At 42.9% G+C, this 20,525-nt stretch overlaps 1 protein-coding gene across 3 annotated transcripts in view; it reads right to left on the bottom strand.

Moving 5' to 3' along the window:
* LOC123850220 (contactin-associated protein-like 3) overlaps positions 1–20,525 on the bottom strand; it is a 177,395-nt gene that overhangs the window by 126,228 nt on the left and 30,642 nt on the right. For all 3 annotated transcript variants that reach the window (XM_064580022.1, XM_064580024.1, XM_064580023.1), the window contains exons 2-3: positions 19,907–20,017; positions 10,769–10,962 (exon numbers count right to left, since the gene is read on the bottom strand). In XM_064580022.1, coding sequence (XP_064436092.1) covers positions 10,769–10,962; positions 19,907–20,017 — 305 coding nt within the window. The remainder of the gene's footprint in view (positions 1–10,768; positions 10,963–19,906; positions 20,018–20,525) is intronic.

The following is a 20,525-nucleotide window of genomic DNA, read 5'->3' as shown; positions in this document are numbered from 1 at the left end:
CCACTTACACGAAGCATTTAAAGCAGTCAAAATCATAGAAACAGTTAGTAAAAATGTGGTTTCCGACGGCTGGGAGAGGAGGAAGGGGAAATTTGTGTTCAGTGTGTTCAGACCTTCTGTTTTACAAGATGAGAAACTTCTAGAGATGCATTGCACAACAATATGAATATACTTAACACTACAGAACACCCAAAACCGGTTAAGATAGTAAATTTAATGTTATGTGGTTTTTTACCACAATAAAAAGAACTATTTTGTATTTTCTTTGTTTTTTTAAATCCTTTCAACACCTAGTACTTAATTGAACAGCAATATATACCTGTAGTTTAAAAATAACAATTACTGTGTATTTTTAGCCTCTAGTCCTCTCCCCATAGGGAGAAATGCTATTTGTAATTTGTTGTGTATCTTTCCAGAATTATTCCAAATGTTTGCATGCATATGTATTTGTTCATCTTGGGAACTTCGAATGGGAGCACAGTGTACGTATGCATCACTTTTCCTTGCTTTAAAATAATGTTTCCTGAAGCTCTTTGTCAATAAATAGATTTACCTCCCTCTTTTCAAAGGAACGCATTCTATGTAATGCTAATACCCTTCCATAAAATGGAGGTATCATACTTTATCTATGTGCTCATCTACTGGCAGAGAACCAGATCATGACCAGAAACAAGGACGTGAGCATTGTTCTCATAAGCACTTTCTGTGCAGCTCACGTGTCCCCATGGGACTCATTCCCGGAAGCGGAATTTCTACTTGGTGTAGATTTAAGGTGCTGCTCCTTTGGGATTGTCATCTTCAGAGCTAAACAGCAGGTGTTTGGGACACTTTTATTTAATTTTATGGAAATCACCCTCCAAAGGTTTGTGAGAGTGAACTTTTCACGCATTTATAAACTTCTCTGTTTCATTTTTGTTTACTGCCTATTTCTATCTTTACCCTTTTTTTTTTAAAGATTTTATTTTATTTATTTGACAGAGAGAGAGATAGAGCAGGAACACAAGCAGGGGGAGTGGGAGAGGGAGAAGCAGGCTTCCCGCCAAGCAGGGAGCCCGATGTGGGACTCGATCCCAGGACCCTGGGATCATGACCTGAGCCGAAGGCAGACGCTTAACAACTGAGCCACCCAGGCGCCCTATCTTTACCCATTTTTAAATGATTTTTTAAATCTTACCCATTTATTTATAAGAATGCTTTATAGGGCGCCTGGGTGGCTCAGTTGGTTAAGCGACTGCCTTCGGCTCAGGTCATGATCCTGGAGTCCCTGGATCGAGTCCCGCATCAGGCTCCCTGCTCGGCAGGGAGTCTGCTTCTCCCTCTGACCCTCCCCCCTCTCATGTGCTTGCTCTCTCTCAAATAAATAAATAAATAAATTAATTAATTAATTAATTAATTAATTAAAAAAGAAGAATGCTTTATAAATGAAGAAAACTTACTCTTTGTCATATATATTTAAATTTTCCCCAATTTATGTTTGGTGTCTTCTCACGGCATTTTTTTCCACACATCATTTTCAAATTAATCTGATTTATCAGTCTTTTCTTTTGTAGCATCTGGGTCTCCCATTTTGCTTAGCATGCTCTCTCCAATTATCCATACAAAACATTTTCTAATTGCATCTAGTCCTTTCTCTGTGGCTGATTTATTTTAAATTGTATCTATTTAAGGTATAAAATAGGGATCAACCTTTATTTATTTTTTCCAGGTTGTCCAGTATCGTTTATTGAATAATCCATTTTTTCTCACTGATTTGAAATGCCACATTTATTGTTTGCTAATTCTATAAATATATTTATTAATGAACCCTATTGTGTTTCTTCACTAATCTTTGCATTAATATGCTAATATAAACAATATTAATATTAAGTAGTTTCAAACAGCTAGATTTAAACTTTGTAAGGCATTTTACTAACTTAACAGGAATAATTCCCTTTAATGCTATTGTTTTTACCAATCGCTGTGGCTATTTCTGCATGAAAACATTTTAAGATGAAATTTAGAAAGACCTCATTTTATTTCAGGGTTAGTTTAGGATGAGCATACTTTATTACACTATCAAGTCTTGATACCTGAGGACAGGGATTAATCCCACTTTTCTTTTATACCCCTTAATGGTGTCTTAAATATTTACTGGAGCATTTCTTGTCAATTTTATTGTTTGTGATTCTATTATAAATGAGGTCCATGGTTCCTTTATCTTTTAGCTAATTACTTATAGGTACAAAGAGAAATTAATTAATTTTGGAAATTACTTTCATAAGGCGGTACATTGCTGAGTTGTTTTATTTTTTTAAATTATTTCTCAGGAGAGTTTCTTATGTTCTCAAAGAGCATATAATGATAATTTATCTTCATTTCTAATTTTTATGCCTCTTGTATTATTTCCTCCTCTATCAGAATGCACTTAATAACTTGAGAATGTAAGGACAGAGACTTAGAGAGGAGGGCTTAACACATTCATCTTTTCAGGTCACATGGAATAAGTGCTTTTAAAAAGCCCTCCATATTCTCAAAAGTAAGGGAAACCCCAAATTTATTCTCTCTGAGACAAGTTCTGAAATAAGGCAGAAGTAGAAGTTCAAAACTTAATCCGGAGACGAACAAAAAATAAGGGGAAAGACTACTTTTTACCTAAGTAACACAACCCATTTATGAAGACAACTCACACATAGGACCCTCATGACAGAAATGTTGAGAAGCACTGATCTATTTAATTGGTGAACAGGCATCTATTTTACATCAGTGTTAATACTATTCCCTGCTTAATACTGCTCAGTAAATGATACTGGAACAACTAGGTAGCCATATGGAAAAAAATCAATAAGCCCGGATCCCTACCTCACACCTTAAATAGATACAAAATGGACTAAACCAGGGATCAAGCAACCTGTAGTCCAGAGCCACATGCAGCTGGCTGCATGTTTTTGGTTTTTTTTGTTTTTTTGTTTTTTTTTTTTTTTAAAGATTTTATTTATTTATTCATGAGAGACAGAGAGAGAGAGAGAGAGGCAGAGGGAGAAGCAGGCTCCCAAGGAGCAGGAAGCCCGATGCGGGACTCGATCCCAGGACCCTGAGATCATGACCTGAGCCGAAGGCAGATGCTTAACCATCTGAGCCACCCAGGCGCCCCTGGCTGCATGTTTTTGTAAACAAAGTTTTATTAGAACACAGCCACACTTGTTCATTTACATAATGCCTGTGGCTGCTTTCACACAATGGAAGAGTTAAATAGTCACAACAGAGACTATATGGTCTGTAACACTGAAAATCTTTGTTATCTGTCTCTTTACAGAAAAAGTTTGCAGACCCCTGGTCTACACCGATATTTCTCTCAGTCTGAGGGAATATTTAGATGACACCCAGCTTCTGAACTGATGCCTGGAAAGTTTGAGGATTGCTAATCAGAAATTCTCATCATCTCAGAGTTTTAAGACTGGCGACATTAACATGTTTTTAAATACTCAAAACCTGACATCCTCTTTTGCAAAATATTAATATTTATTTCATTGCTGCCTTTGTCTATAGAAAAGCATAAAATGTGCTTGCATCAAAGGCAGAAAATTGTTCTTACTGCAGGTGGGCATAAAACCAAAGGAGTTATTAGGAGATGTGAACACAACAGTGGTCTCAACTACTACCCCTCACGCAGGGGCCATCTCCTCAAGACCCCAACCAGTCTGGCACCAAGCCACTTTTGAATCTCCTATGTCAAAATGAAAGGCCCAGGAAATCCTCCACAGAAAGCCCCAAGTACACATCACCCTTATGCATTCTGTGTATTTACAGTATCTGTAGAAATTGTAGAGTCGATTGTCACTCCATCTGAGACCAACTATTAGTACAACATCCTCTGAAGCTGAGCTGCCCGAGTTGCAATAGGCAGGAAGAATTTCTAGGAGATCCTGCTGGAGATGCTCCCTGAGCTTCCCTGCCTTCTGCCTCCCTGAGACTCGGCTCAGCGGCATTTCCTTTCAATGACTGCGCTGCTGGAGAAACTTTTTTGGTAAGAATTTAATTTTTCCATCATTCACTTTTCTTGCTTAACACAAAAAGCGTTTTTATTTTTGTGCTCTTTCAATGAATAAAAAAAAAAAATCCTACTTTTAATGAAGTAGGTACAAAAGATTGGGAGAGAAACAAGCCAGAGTCCCTGACTCCAGAACAGAGGTGAAATAAGCACGAGATGAATGAATGGAGTAAAAGAGAGTAGTGCGTGAGAAATGAGAAAGAAGGGAGTGTCTAAGCAATTTCAGTAAAGAGTGAAGCTTTTCGGGTTGGGGAGGATTATCATTGACAAAGAAGGAAGGAAGGAAGGGAGGAAGGAAGGAAGGAAGGAAGGAAGGAAGGAAGGAAGGAAGTTAGTTCTGCACATAAAGCAGGGAGCACTGACAAAAGCAGTTGTTACAGGACACCCTGCCTCTAGGGAGCCCCTGGTTACTTTGTGGTTGCAGCTCAGATGGCTCATGTACTTCTCTGCCTCAACCTTTCCAGGTGCTCCGAGTTTTCCATGGATGGAATCCAGCATTTATCTCTATTGTCACTGAGACCTGCAGTTAAAGGCACATGGGACCACCTTAGGCTCAATAGGGCATCATCCTTGTACAGCTTTGTGGGGAAACAGTGTTAAACTTCTTCTCACTCTCAGATTTGGCACCAAAAGCCTCCCACTGCATAAATAGCATCCCATGGTTGGCTAAGGTTTCCATATCCTTAACTACCCATCTGGTTGAGGTCTGAGAACAGCTTTCCCTTAATTCAATCCAACAGCCCTTTATTGAGAAACCGTAATAGCCCTGGGCCTCCGGGGAGATCACTTGCTGACCTAATGGCTCTCAGAGCCCAGGAAGGGAAGACATGTATGGAAAATCCAATCGTGGTCCACGATGGTAAGCGCAATCAATGAAGTATGGTACAAAGTCGCTGTGATCAATATGCTGTGTGTGATGAGCTGGATGGTTAAGAGGGAGACACCCATGTCCCCAACAAGGCTGAGTACACAGAAGTGACTGACAACAGAATCGTCGAAGTGTCGCTCCCGTTCTGCTATAAACCAATCGGTCTCAGAGCTGAACTTGGAACTGGTGAGCCTGGCATTGGCATAAGCCCCATGTCTGACCTCGAAGACCCTACAGACCCTTTCTGCAACCACCCATGTGAGGTGGGGCTTGGCTCTGTTGGGTTGTCTACTCAATAATAAATGTATGCACCTAGACCTGAAATAAACCAACACGATTTAAATGACTGAACTAATATGAATCTGTGTCAGGTGAATTTCCACTTCAGCTCCCAGCAAAGCTTCCTACTTAGCAGAGTGCCTACTTCCTTGCACACAAACACTCTTCCTTATTTCTGATTCAAGTTGTTCTTATCATGATTGGACATGGTTCTTATCCCTCTTTATTTTGAAATCATGTATGGGTCTCATGATTTTTCTATTTATACCAAGTAACCATGGGTCTTTTAAACCTGAATTCAGTATTTGGGGGTTTTTTTGGTTATGCCACATTCAAACATATCTTAAAAAGCAAACACACATGTACCTGTGATCTGGATTTAACAAGGCGAATATTTTGCTACAGGTGCATCAGCTCCTTCTCTCAAATAAATAAACCACTGCAGACGTAACAAACACCCCCCCATCCCATCTGTCCTGTTTCCAATATTTTCTTGTCATTTCTTCTACCTTAAATCTCTGGAGTCATCTTTGTTGCTCTTGTAGAGCACTATAAGGTTGTTGTGTCTTTCAATACAATAGTAATTAGCTTCACTAATTAGTCGACATTTTCTACTTGGTTTAGGCTGTAAATTATCCAAAGTAGAATAAAGTTTCAAATGGTTTGCTATTTCTCTTTTATTTTCACCCGAGGACCTACTGATAACACATTTTTTCAAGGCAAAAGAAATTTATTCAATAGAATTATTTATACTCAATCCTATGTTTACTTCAAATAATTTCTTTTCTTGTTTTTGTTTTTTTTTTAAATACATTTTATCAGTCCATTCTTACACGAATGCCTTTCTCACACAAACATCCTGCATAGGAAGAAAAATCCACTTAAATTCTAAGTTGTCAGTGCGTTCTGAGTAACAGCCCCATCTTGAATTCCAAAGAGATATAGTGTTTGAATTTGAGTTCTGATGAGTTTATAATGGAAAGAATAAAACACTAATTAATGCAAAATGTACAGATCCAGGAAATAATACAGTTTTCAAAGATGGTACTAACTTTAAGCACTTGGTTGTTATTGATAAAAGCAACGAGAAGACACTCTGGGCTTTGTTCTACTAGGTTAGCGGCTATTGGGGAGAAAGAGGGTGTTCTGCAGCCAAAGGACAATGGAGTGAGGTTCCTAAGGTCCCATTACAGGAAGGATCATGTGCTCAGGGTAACATGTGCATGGGATAAGCTGTGTCCTCCAGGAGAGGTGTGATCTCCTGTGATCCAGGCAGGTAAGGTTAGTTAAGGAACAGAACAATCTCTCCCACAGATGGGACTTGGGTTATTTCAGTCAGCACTTCTGGGATCCTCTGGGAATCTTGTTAAAATGCAGATCTGGATCCAGTAGGCCAGGATGGGGGCTGAAATTCCATATTTCTGTCAAGATCCCAGGTGATGCTGATGGACTGTGGGCCACCTGTTGAGTTGTAGGGCCCATGATAATCCATGTCCTCTCTCTTATAGAGAAGGGGAGGATAGGAGTAGAAAGATGTGATGTACAGGCAGAGGAAAGCAGAGAAATATAAAAGAAAGCAAAGGATCATAAAGAGAGATGAAGAATAGGAAATTTGAAAATATGGCCCTCCCAGCATCCCTCCCTTCTAAGCCCATGCCAGCCCATTAGGGTGGCCACTAGGTCCTTACATGGCTCCACCCAGAGCTCAGGAGCTTCAGTGCCTAGGGTGGGGCAGAGGGAGCCACCTGGTGACGTGGACTCTTCCCACAACCAGATGTGAGTTTTCAGATGGTCCCTCAGCCGGAGCCAGGCAAGTCAGAATGCTTCCCCAGACTTCTGAACCCATCCTTCTATACAGGGAAATACATGCCAGTAGCTAACCCATGGAAGGTGGAGCGGAGGCGGGGGCAGGGCTCCCTCTTGGGTACAGCTGAGCCAGAGACCACTTGAATCATCCTCTTCACAGTGTGGTTGGACTCCCAAATCACCTAGACTGATTCAGATCTCAAGGCTGGCCCACTCCCAAGACCCTCATAATGACAGTGGCTCACTGTGCCTAATGTTTGTGCAAACAGTGCAGTTTATACTCAATACCCATCTTCCAAGGGGTCTTGCAAGGAGGGTGCCTATGTGACCAGCCCCCGGTAAATACCCTGGATGTTGAGTCTCTAATGAGCCTCCTCCCTGGTTGACAACACCTCACATGGATTACTATAACTTGTTTTGGAGGGAATTCAGCACATTCCATGTGTCCCCACTTGGAGAGGACTCATGGAAGCTTATCCTGGTTTCCTATGGACTTCACCACATGCACCTTTTTCCTTTACTCATTTTGCTTTTTATCCTGTATAAATCATAGTTTTATGACTACACACTGGTCCTGTGAGTCCCCTCAGTGGATCACAGAACCTGGAGATCCTGGGGATCTCCAGACACCTTGGAGGAGAAAAAAATGCAGCTCTGCCAACACCTTACCCAGAGGACCCAGCCAGGTATAGTGGACTTCAGACCTACATAATGGCTCTGTCTTGTGTTGGGCCACCAAGTGCCTGGTAATGTTTTAGAGTAGTAGCACAAAACTAAGAAAATGACAATAATACTTTTGCTAATAAAGAGTGTAAATATTTCAAGGAAATTTTTTAGAATCTTAAATTCACTCTCAAATAAGTCAAGCAGAGAAAGTCAATTATCATATGGTTTCACTTATTTGTGAAACATAAGGAATAGCATGGAGGACATCAGGAGAAGGAAGGGAAAAATGAAGGGGGGAAATCAGAGGGAGAGATGAACCATGAGAGACTAAGGACTTTGAGAAACAAACTGAGGGTTTTAGAGGGGAGGGGGGTGGGGGGTTGGGTTAGCCCGGTGATGGGTATTAAGGAGGGCACGTATCGCATAGAGCACTGGGTGTTATATGAAATTCACTCTCAAATTAATGGCAGCAATCCATAGATTAAAAACAAGCACCTGAAGAATGGGTAGAGCCTCTGGGAGGGTCTGTGCTTTAGGATTAAGAGCAGGTACTCTGTGTGAGAGGGGCCAGAGAGCAGCCAAATCAGCCTGATCTTCTTCAAGAAACGGTAGGTATAATCGCACAGTTATCAACTAGTGCTACTCACTGTGGTCAGAGTCAGCCACATACAGAGTCAGGGGCAGAGAGATTAATTCACTTAAGCTGTGGTGATGGCTGAAGGAAATGCAAGGATGAGTCCCTTTCCTAGAGGAGATCAAAATGCAGAAGGAATGCCCGCTCTGGAGCTTCAAGAAGCCTTGAGCTGAGACAAAGGGCCTCAAAGCCAGGCAGAGCAGGGAGTTCAAGAGAAGCGTCCTGCCAAAAGGTAGATTCCACTCATGCATTCATCTAGTAAACATTTACCAGCCTTCTGCTCAGGCCCATGCACCGTGAAGTGCTCAGGACACAGAGGGAGAAGGTGGGTCTCTGTAAGCGAGCTCCCCAGGTGTGGGACACCAGTCTTGACTGAGTGATGGCCGGTAGGACTGATGGGTTCAAGCATACGTCCTCACCTGCGTGGTCTAGGATCAATAATGCCACTATTCTTGACCCTTACTTCCCCTGGGCTCCTTTAAACAAGGTGCCAGACGGTGGTGCTTGGATATGGTTCACCCCAAGCTGCTAAGCTGAAAAACAGGAATTGTCACAATTTTGCAACCATGTATTGGGGTGGGACGGGGGTAAAAATATGAACCTTGATTAATACAACTAAGAATAAGCATGCATTAACACCTGATCTCGAAAAAACAAGACTTAATTTGAAACAAAAGTTCTCCATATAAATTGATGCTTCATTAAGCTTTAACTGTTATTCATTCTTAATTAATGTTGACCTTAACCCTGGTTTAGGCCTGGTGTTCTTAGAATCAGCTCAACATCAGTATCTACTTCTGATCACACATTTGGCAAATGCATGTTTAGGGTATTTAAGTCAGCCAGCCCCCCAAGCACAAATTCTCTCCTATTTTGTTCTTTTACCTAATATTAGACAACTGACTACTTCTAAATTCAATTTAAATCAACATTTATTGATGAACTATAAAGAGGTCCAGAGATAAAAAATTAAATAGACCATAATCTATGAAGTTATACTAAGTAACAGAGTTCTAAAGAAGTTCAAATGAGGCCAATTTGTTACCCAGCGAGTATTAAAATTTTGTTGCTTGTTAGTGTTACAGATAAGCTACGAGCTAACAAGTAATAGCTTTTTCCCTGCTACTTTTCCTCTTAACATGACAAGAAAATTTTTTAAGAGTTACATAATATCCTTAGCCTAAATTAAATGGAAGCTAAACTGTATATTTTTTATTGTGAGTAAATACTCCTAAAATTTACCACTTTGGCCACTTGTAAGCATGCAGTTGTATACCATTAACAATCACACTGCTGGGCAACCATCACCACCATGCATCTCCAGAACTTTCTCATCTTCTAAACTGAAACTCTGTCCCCATTCAACAGTAATTCTCCATTCCTCCCTTCCCCAAGCCCCTGGCAAGCAGTTAAAGTGTATTTTTTTAAAGATTTATTTATTCATGAGAGAGAGTGCGTGTGAGTGGGGAAGAGGGGGAACCAGAGGGAGAGGGAGAGAGAGAATCTCAAGCAGACTCCTCACTGAACGCAGAGCCCGATGCGGGGCTCAATCCCAGGACCCTGAGATCATGACCTGAGCTGAAACCAAGAGTCAGAAGCTCAACCGCCTGAGCCACCCAGGTGCCCCAAGTGTTTTTTTAATAAGAAGAAGAAAGTAATTCCTTCCCCACCTGACAAATCTTCTTCAGGCCACACCCCTCCATCCGTTGCCCCATCAACCAACTGCAAACGAGGCCGATGTTTACCACACTCTACTCTCAGAGCTCCTCCTTCAGGGCAGACTATGATTTGAAGACTCCAAATGCTGAATATGTAATAAACTTCATATATTTTAATATTCAAAAAGTCAGGCAAGCAAAATTTAATTCTTCTCAAAGAAGCAAGGGTATGTCATCAGAAGCAGAAACTACATCAGCGGTGTAAGATAATTTAATATAGTTATGATTCCAAAGAATCCCAGAGATCTATCCCCCATGAATTACAAGGGGCCACACAAGTGCCCAAGTTCCTGCTGGAGCTGGACCTTTGTCCCTCAACACACCATCATCCATAGGGAGACTGCCCATTACGTGTATTTTTAAATGTTTGGGGTCCTTCAGAAATCTCACTTAATCATTAGAGGACTCAGAAGAATGAATCTCCTTAACTGAACAACAGCAAGGTGATATCAGCTACTGGATTATGGAACAAAAAATACCGTAGGTTGTATGTGACTTCATTCCTTCGATTTCACACTATGTTAAGGAATAATGGGAAGACGTTTTTCCATATTTCATTACAGTACAGAATTGTTTTACTTTTACTTATTTCATAAATTAAACATGGGCATCGTATTTTAAAATGCCACACGTGTCTTATATTCACTTGAAAACATTTTCAAGTACTTTAGGAGACTCCATCTCTATATTTGATCTGACAGATTTGCAGCAACATGGAGTAACTGGTGTAATTCATACTCTGACAAAGGTCTCTCAGTGAAGGAACATACCGAGATGCTTTCTTCCCGTCGATACTGCTTCCAGTTCCTCCCGCCGTCACTGAACATGAGGACGTAGCTGGTCACCCAGTCAGAGCTCCCATACCCTCCCTGGGTGGCCACAGCTGTGACCTCCATTCTCTCTCCAAGGTCAATCTGCAGCCACTGGTATTTATCTGACACAAGTGGAGACCAGCCACCAGCCCCTTTGAGTGGAAATAGAAACAGGAAAAAATAGTAAAGGGAAAGAATTCTTTAAGAGCTACATTATCCTGTAAGAATGGGATCATAAATAAAATTTATGAAAATCATAGTTCCAAATTCTAGACCATATAACCCCCCATGATTATACACACACACACACACACACATACATGCACTCAAAACCACGGGTTAAGTAAACAGATAAATCCTACATTCATCATTAATTGCTTTGGTTTTTAGCTCATAACCCCTGACTCTGCTGTCCCCCGGTCCCACGCAACAGGTGGACAACTACACACCATGTTTCCCACCATGTGGCAATATCAGCTTAAAACTAGTGTCTTTACTGGCCTGTATGTATGACTTACCTTTGGCTGGACCTAAAGGAAAATATTCAGACCATGGTAGAACTAAAAAAGCCTATTTCTGGAATCCGAACACGAGAAAGTACCGTAGTGAATGTTGGGGTAAGAACAGTGGTGATGGGGGCGCCTGGGTGGCTCAGATGGTTGAGCGCCTGCCTTCGGCTCAGGTCATGATCCCAGGGTCCTGGGATCGAGTCCCGCATCGGGCTCCCTGCTCCTTGGGAGCCTGCTTCTCCCTCTGCCTCTCTCTCTCTGTCTCTCATGAATAAATAAATAAAATCTTTAAAAAAAAAAAAAAAGAACAGTGGTGATGGCCAAACCGTACACTCGATATGCTTACAGATTCATGCAAGAAACAGGCATTTCAAAGAACGATCTGAAACGCAGCATGGCAGGGACGGAGGTGAAGGTTTTTCTGTGCAGGGAGGGAGAGCTCTGAGAGGCCGCAGGGAGGCTGAGGGAGAACCCCGAGTGAGTGAATAAGAAGGACGTTCTCAGGTATTGGAGAGAACAGCCGCAGAGCAGAAATCATGATGCTTTGTTTGGTCCAGTGAGAAACAGATGAGAAACAGAAAAGTTAGAGCTCCCCGAGGATGTGCTGTTGACATATTTTGTTCTTCTGCTGTCACAGAAACATGAGTTTTGAATTTGGATTTAGATGTCACATTGACTTTTCTGATTTTAAATTAATAAGCAATAAAAAATTGGAAAATAAGCTTGAAACACCTTCTGGAACCGGTGTTTTGCTAATTATCTGTGTCTAGAAAACACGAGTAATGTAAACAATGCCTAAGATGACAAAAGGAGTCTTTAAAACAATTTTTCTGGCACTGTTCTGGCACCGCACTTGAGGTTCTCATAATGAGGTCGAATGCATTAGACTTGATCGTCTATGCATCAGATCGTCGAATGCATTAGACTTGATCGACATTGAGTGTCTTCTTGTGAGGAGCTCTTACTGACACCCATATTCGGTTTGCTAACGCCAGTAGGGCTGAGAGTATGTCAGGAGGTATGTGACACGGTTACAGGATGGCCGGGAGGGAAACAGAAGTGGGGCGCTTGCATCAGGGTGCGGGGAGTCCCCAGGAGGTGGGCACGTACATTTCTTCACCACGTCCTCCATTAGTCGCACAACGTGTTCACGCACGAGCTTCAGTAAAGTCTAAAGCTCACAAGTTCTCTAGAACCCAGATTCTTTCTCATTTCTTTCTACCCTGGTTTCCCGCACTGAATCTTTGTTCAAATATTCCAAATTTTCCTCTCAACTCTACCGCAAGCTCAATGCCTTTTCCTTGGACCCAGGAGCCCAAATATGCTGCAGTTTTGGTTGTTCTGTAATGCATTTTTAAACTTTGTATTCTGAAGAGCTGCAAACATGATATAGAGGAGTCCTGTCTACTTTGTACCCAGTTTCCCTCACAGTTAAGATCTTATGTCATCGTGGGACTTGTATCAAGACTAAGATATTTACACGGGTACGATATTAATGAAATGATAGACTTTATTTTGATTTCCCCAGTGTTTCCACTAACTCCATTTTTCTGTCCCAGGATCCTGTTTTGACATTGAGTCTCCTCTGTGTCCCCCAACCCATGACAGTTTTGCAGTCTTTCCTCGCCTCTCATGACTGGATTGGTTCCACTGTTTTGTCCGAGGGTCCCACTAACAGTTGATAAATGGAAGTCTTTCTGTATTCTCTCTGAGAGCTAACTAACAGTCCGAGGGACATTACAAAAATAAACTTAATCACAGTCACAAAAATAAACTTAAAAATTAGGCGTTGGCATTTAGCTGATCGTTTTAACGTGGAGATTCCACGTTTGAAATTCTCTATGGATCAGTTCAAATCTCCAAGGAACTACTCAAAGTCCTGTATCCTAGCTCATCCTAGTTGGTAGTAAAGTTCTGTAGAAGTACTGATGATACACTTGCCCGCATTTCGCCATCCTTCCCTGTCAATTTTAATCTCTTGTGAAGCCAGGAAGTATCATCCGCATGGCATCACCCGCATGGAGAAGCACAGTTCAGTAAACACATCATGGTGTCTCCAGCATGTTGCCTCGGGACCGGTCTCTCCCACGGGTGTAGCAGCCCACCTGCCAATCAGGCTTCCACGCGCAGCTAAGACCCTGAGCATCTCCTATTCCTTGCCTGCAGTGAGGAGGTGCTACTGGTGTGCAAATTAAGCTCTTTGATTACCTAGAGGCTGTGATCAAGGGATGGAACATCGGAATCCCCTATGCCAGGGGGCGATTCGCTTTAGCGGGATAACACGGTCCCGCAATCCCCAGATCGCTGCGGGGTGCTGATGTGGGCTGCTGGGCATTCCCTCCCGTGTGCACTGCGGACTGTGCGTTCCCACCACCACCTGCCTCTCTCCAACCTCCGCCACTTCCTGAATAAAGTGTCAAAATGTGTACAAAGGAAAATCTATCCAAGGGGGGCCCACTTGCACAGAACAAAGTCCCAGTGCCTGGGAGGCCACCCCACACGAAATATCCTTCTCACTCCTCGGGAAAATGTGGTGCGTTGGTGCTGTAAGGAGGATGCAGCGGGAGGATGTGTTAAGCACCCAGTGTTTTCTCTCCCATCGGTTGCTGTGCACTGAAGACAAGGGGCTGTCACCGCCGTGGCTTCTAGGTGAATGAGGGGCCACAGCCCAGGCGCTGAGCTTTCCAGTCACCTTATTACTGAAGGGTCTGTTGCCTGCCACTTTGCACCAGATAGAGATAAGACCGTGCAGTTTATCAGTTACCCAGTATTGTTTGCTGACCACCAACGAGACTGTATTTTTTTTTAAAGATTTTATTTATTTATTTGAGAGAGAGAGAATGAGAGAGAGCACATGAGAGGGGGGAGGGTCAGAGGGAGAAGCAGACTCCCCGCCGAGCAGGGAGCCCGATGCGGGACTCGATCTTGGGACTCCAGGATCATGACCTGAGCCGAAGGCAGTTGCTCAACCAACTGAGCCACCCAGGCGCCCCCAGACTGTATTTTATATCGATCTGTCGCAAGGTTTCTGTTTCTAGTTAATCCTGTGTGACTGCTTCCCCTGCCTTTGGCTGGCTCAGACACAGGCAGGGACGAGTCCTCAGGGAGAGGAAAGGTTGAATGGGAAACTCTCAGCAGGGCCTCAATTACTCTGCCCACTGATCACGATGACAGTGACCACGGCTACTGGTGGTCACAGGGCTTGCGCTCTCACAAACTGTTGGCTTCACACAGAGAAGAACATCACCTGGGGGAGAAAAGCCAAAGCTTATGCCTTCTTCAACCTTCAACAAATACCAGAGCAGCAAACTGTGAGAGACTCTTAACTCTAGGGAACTAACTGAAGGTTGCTGGAGGGGAGGGTGGTGAGGGGATGGGGTCACTGGGAGATGGGCATTAAGGAGGGCACAGGATGGAATGAGCACATGATATTGTATGCAACTGATGAATCACTAAATTCTACCGCTGAAACTAATACAACCCTATATGTTAACTAACTTGAATTTGGAAAAAAAAAAAAAAAGATATCCATGGAAACAAAAGTCAAGTGGGTTAATCTGAAGTGAACAGACCCACCCATCCTCAGGGCATCTATATGCAGAGCGGATAAATGGCTAAGCTGCAATTGTTGCCAAGGGAAGTCTCTCCCCACGATCATTACTCCATTGTCCCAAATGGGATCTCATCCAGCGATGGGTGCTCTTTCCTCACTTACACGCATCTCAGTCCACAGAAGATTTACTCCAAGTTCCAGGCGGGGCCCAGCGTGCAAGGGAAGAGCAGGAGAGAAGCAGGAACCCCTTGCTGCCTTCCCCAGGGAGATGACCGACATCCCCAGGAAAGGGGGCCCGGGAGGCAGCCGGGCTCCGTGGGTGGGTGCCCCCCTGACCTCCCCACTCAGAGGTCCTCGCGCTGCACACGCTGAAGCCTGGGTCAGACCCTGCCCATGTTACTGAGGGGATTAAAGCATTTGCTGCAGTTCTGATTCCTTAGGAGGCAATTCCAGCTACCTCCTGGTAGCATTTCTAGCTATCGGGATGGAGTAAGCCCAGAAACCCCGCCTCTGGGCTTGCCTAGGTGTGCTCTGCTTCCCTTCCCGTGGCTTCCTGCACTCTGCTAGCAGCCTGAGCGGGGGGACAGGACGTTTCCCACAAAATGCATCCAGAAGGGAAAAGTCAGCCGCAGCTGTCTAATTGTAAACCACATTCCTGTGCAATGTGAAGATACCCTAAAATGGCCTTGTAAACAGACCCTTCAGAAGTTAAATAAAAATATGTGTTCACCGGTCAATCTGAGTTTGTATTAAATGCCAGTGATCTCGAGGAAAAGAAAGCACCCTGTAAGCATTCATGTGTGCACCCTCCCCAGGGACAACTTGCCGTGCCCTTAGGCACCGAGCATTCCGACTGCGGCTCTTTCTGCATAAAATAAACAAAAATCTGTCAATCCTGTGTGTTTTGTTTTGCTGTTCTCACATCGATTCCTGATCACTTGTTAAAGGAACATAGAGTAGAGAACCACTGAGATCTGAGCTGATCCAAGGTTCTCCAGCTCTGATTCGTTTGAAGTTCTGCACTGACAAAACCGTAAGATGATTCTGCTAATTTCTCACCTTAGAAACAGAACAAGAATTGCCCAGCAAGCCTATAAGAATCTAAACAAGTCATAAATCCCTCATTTATGACTGAATAAAATGTGTGACTGAGCTTATTCATGTCCCGTGAAATCTCTAGGTTTACAAGGAGCGCGGCTCTGGGATGTATCCTCATTCTATGAAAGCATCATCTCAGCAGCCCCCTGAGTTATGCAGAACAGACAGGATATCCGATCATCCTTGAGGCCTGTCTGAACAGCGGCACCTCCCTCTGCTGTGTGCAGACCAGTGGGGAGTCCAGGCCGCCTGGAAGACCAGGAGGCCAGGCCAGCACGGTCAGCTCCACCGCCCCCAGCACTCCCCACGGATGCTCCGCTGCTTGCTCTCAAGGCAATGTCTCCTTTTTAAAAAAAATAAATATGGTGGAGGATCATGTCAGGAAATGCAAGGGTGAGATGCTCAGAAATAAAACCATGACAACTAAATTATCCACCCATTTGTGACTGCTTGTCAGCCAAATGCCTCTGGAAAAAAAAAAATTCCCACTGATGCTAAAACTTGCATTTTCTTTAAGGATGTTGTACGGCTTAATTCGTAACAATTTGTAAGCACGCCGTGAGAGCCTCCGATGAAAAGAGTCGTGTACCAATTACCTGCTATACAAAATAGAATATCATAATGAATGCAAAAAGGGTGAGGCTTGAGCCTGGCAAAATGTGCATGCTGCTGACGAGCAGCACTCGGGGTGGGGGCATTCAAGGGATTGCACTTGAACGTGTCAGAGCAAAGCCCACTCCACCACCTCCCGTCAGCCCCTAGTCCAGGCAGGTCTCCCTCCACGTTCATGGTAGCAGAGCAGGTGACCACAGGGCCCACGGAGAGGAGCCAGTAGCCTTCGTCCCTGGCTATGGTCTTCCTGGGTCACACATGAAACATGCGGTTCAGGACTCCTGTGTTGATTTCAATATGGCACCTATGTACCAGTAGGGAATCCCAGGTGCCTCGTCAACGATTGCTAACTGGGCCTTACCACTTTGGCAGACATGAAGGTCACCTTAGCTGGTACCTCAATTGCCAGGAATCCTGGGCAGAAAAAAAAGGAAATTCCTAGAAGGGGCAATGCAGTTGAACGTGACTGGAGGGAAAATCAATGTAAAGATTAAGTGTTTTTGTCTTTCCTTAGGGAAGTTATTTGAATCACAGCCTTTATTCCTAAGTAAATTCTCAGTTGTTGATCTCGGCTCAAGTCATGATCCCAGGGGCGTGACATGGAGCCCCGTGTTGGGTTTTGTACTCAGCGTGGAGTCTGCTAGTCCCTCTCCCTCTGCTCCTCCTCTCACTCGCATTCTCTCTCTCTCTCTAAATTAAGTAAATAAAATCTTTAAAAATAATAAAAATAAAATAAAATTATGTACTGACTATTCTCTCACTACCCTATACATCAGGTAGATGCAGTAATCAGCTACATATAAAATCCCTGGCAGGAGCCATGATAGTTCAGATGTTTCTATTTTTCCATAAAAATATTTGAAAGCTCAAACACTGCTGGGCAAAATAAGAAACTAGGGAGGTAAGACAGACCACCTTCTTTACAACCTCCAGGTACCATAACATAGACCAAGGATATTTTAACCATATAATCAGGTAGTCTAACATGATTTCCATCACCAGGTCATGCACTGAATTTTCAAAAAAGCTGAAACTACTACATATGAAGAATCATCATCATTATTATAATCATCCACATTTTATACAATCCACATTTTACATCATAATATCCTAAACTGAAATGAACTAATCTGTTCTCCAGCATTTACAAAGGCAAAAGAAATGTCAGGAAAGAATCTGGAATGCTGGCTTTTATTTTTTTTAAGATTTTATTTATTTATTTGAGAGAAAGGGAGAGAGCACACAAGCGGGGTGAGGGGCAGAAGGAGAAGCAGGCTCTCCTCTGAGCAGGGAGCCCAATGCGGGGCTCGATGCCAGGACCCCGGGATCATGACCTGAGCCGAAGGCAGATGCTCAACCCACTGAGCCACCCAGGCGCCCCTGGGATGCTGGCTTTTAACAGAAAATATTCATAGATAATCCTTCAGAAGGAATACTGATAAACTGTGCTGTCTGAATCTTGCTTTAGGAATGGGTATGAAATCAGATGGTAAAATGAAGGAATATTTAGTGAAATGTGTATTGTACACAATCAGAGTAGCAAGAACCACAAGAAAGAACCTCGTCAGTTGATTGCCACGCTCTTTTTTATTTTTTTAAGATTTTATTTATTTATTTGACAGAGAGAGACACAGCGAGAGAGGGAACACAAGCAGGGGGAGAGGGAGAGGGAGAAGCAGGCCTCCCACCAAGCAGGGAGCCCGATGTGGGGCTCGATCCCAGGACCCCAGGATCATGACCTGAGCCGGAGGCAGACGCTTAAAGACGGAGCCACCCAGGTGCCCCTGATCGCCATGCTCTTAAAAACATTAATTTAAATCCGCAAAGAGAGATCTGAATATAGTAAACACATTTTATACTTACCATTTTACAATGGTTGCTTTTCATATTCTAAGTTATTTATTTTTTAATTAAATGTAATGGAAATAAATTCATCTTAAACATTGGGATTTTCCCTTCCGATGTTTATAAACTTTCCAGTGCCACCACGCTGACAGGACCGGAGGCCTGAATCATAAAGATATTCTGTGTATGCAAATCAGAAACACAATACACAGGCCCCTTGGGATCCTTTAAACTAATTAAGTATGGTGCTTATTTAGTTTTCACAGTCTTTGGGCAACCACTGGAAAGTTTAGATGTTAAGCTGGTATTAGAGTAACCACCAGACCAAAAATAGTAAATTTGATCATTTAATTATTAATTGAAAACTGGCTTCAATGAGAAGATATATTCACTGAAGTACTGAAAGTTATCATGACTGATGCTTCGTAAATATCTGGAGGAGTAATTATCTGGCCAGAAGTGCTTCTTCATAGTAAAAGGCCATGAAGGTGGTCATCAGTGGGCATGCTCTCGCCACCTATACTCACCAAAATCCTTCACTGTGTCCTTACTCTGCCCTACCAGTCTATTTGATCATTTGTGGGGTTCCCGCATTTGATTTTTGAGGACACAATAAAACTCAAGCTATACTTAAACTGTAATCTTAGAAATACCAAATTAAGGGAGGAAAATGCTCCATTCCATAGTAATATCTTCAGAATTTACATTTACATGGGACACAGTCAATTTAAAATTTTACTTTCTGAATGAATCATTCACCAAAAGAGTTAATCCATCCCTTTCAAAGGCAGTAAAACATTTGAGTTTTCAGCGTATGTATTAGCTTATTCAATCTGCTGAACTATTATTCGTGCAAAAGGGAAAGTAACTTAGTCCATGACACTCAAGGAGCAAGAATGAATGAATACCTCTTCAAAAAGTAAGCTCTCTTCCCACGGATATGAAGAGAATCTATTTTTAACAAGAGCCTTTGCCCAGGCTCCTCCCAGGCCAGGTCCTGGGATGGAGCTGTCTCCCCATCACTATCCTGTGGGCAGCTTCACATTTCACTGATGCCAGCCAGTGGCTTGCTGGTGTTCCCCAGTGCCCGTGACGTTGGCTCGTTCGTTTGTTGTTTTAGTTACCCACGATAAGCGTACTTGACTAGTCACCCATCCATAGAGTGCTCTAAAACTAAAAAAGGATGATAAAATAGGAAATATTCCAGAGCCTGCAATAATTCCCTTCTGATTTGCATCTCATTTATGATCATTTGCAGGCCATCAACAGGCAAGGGAAATGTCAGAACAAACAAAAAAGATGAATACTAAAGATGAAGAAGCTAGCAAATGATAAAATGTTGAACCTGCTGCTTCATCTTCATTAAACTGCAATATAATTACTTTTTGAACCATGAGAATGAATATTAAGTAAGAATGATCGTTGTTCTCTCTGAGAAAGAATCATGATGGATTAACAACAAGACGGTATCGGACTCACCATCTCTGCGATTAAGACTTGCAAACCCCGGGCCGTGGCTGCTGGACAGCTCCGACGAGCTGCTGAAGGACTCTCGCGGCAAGGTGGACGCCAGCGGAACATCACAGTTATCTGTGCGGAAAATACCAAATTCAGATGAACCCCCTGCTCCAGGCCTTCCCATCTTCTTCCCTTCCTCCTTTCCTGCTTCCTTCCTACTCTCCCTCCTCTCCTTCCTTCTTCCCTTCCTTTTTAGTTAACAGGCTAAGAAAATGCTAGAACCTGCGGCAAACATCAGTCTCCATCAGATGTGTGTTAGTAAATGTTTAACAACAGGCTCTTAAAGCCCTGATTGGTAGCATTTGCCATCTTCCATGGTGCAAATACTCCCATCATAGGCAATTCCAAGCTGTCAGCGTGATGTCACCAACCATGGAACTGGAGATTCACACGTGTCACGTCATTCTATAGTATTTCCACCACGCAGATCCAAGAGACCGAAATAACCTCAAGAGCATAGGTAATAGTAAGATGCCATGAAATAGAGTAATAAGTGGTGAGTTTGGAGAATTTACCTTTGTTTTTAGCATGATTTACTTAATTGTAACTTTATATAACTTAATCTTTAATAATGACTGTG

This window comes from Mirounga angustirostris, unplaced genomic scaffold, assembly GCF_029215605.1.
Source record: "Mirounga angustirostris isolate CCGP_5_RB_7025 unplaced genomic scaffold, mMirAng1.0.hap1 SCAF_15, whole genome shotgun sequence".
Lineage (NCBI taxonomy): Eukaryota > Metazoa > Chordata > Mammalia > Carnivora > Phocidae > Mirounga > Mirounga angustirostris.
Note: the sequence above shows the minus strand (reverse complement) of the source record. Positions and strands in the feature narration are given on the sequence as shown.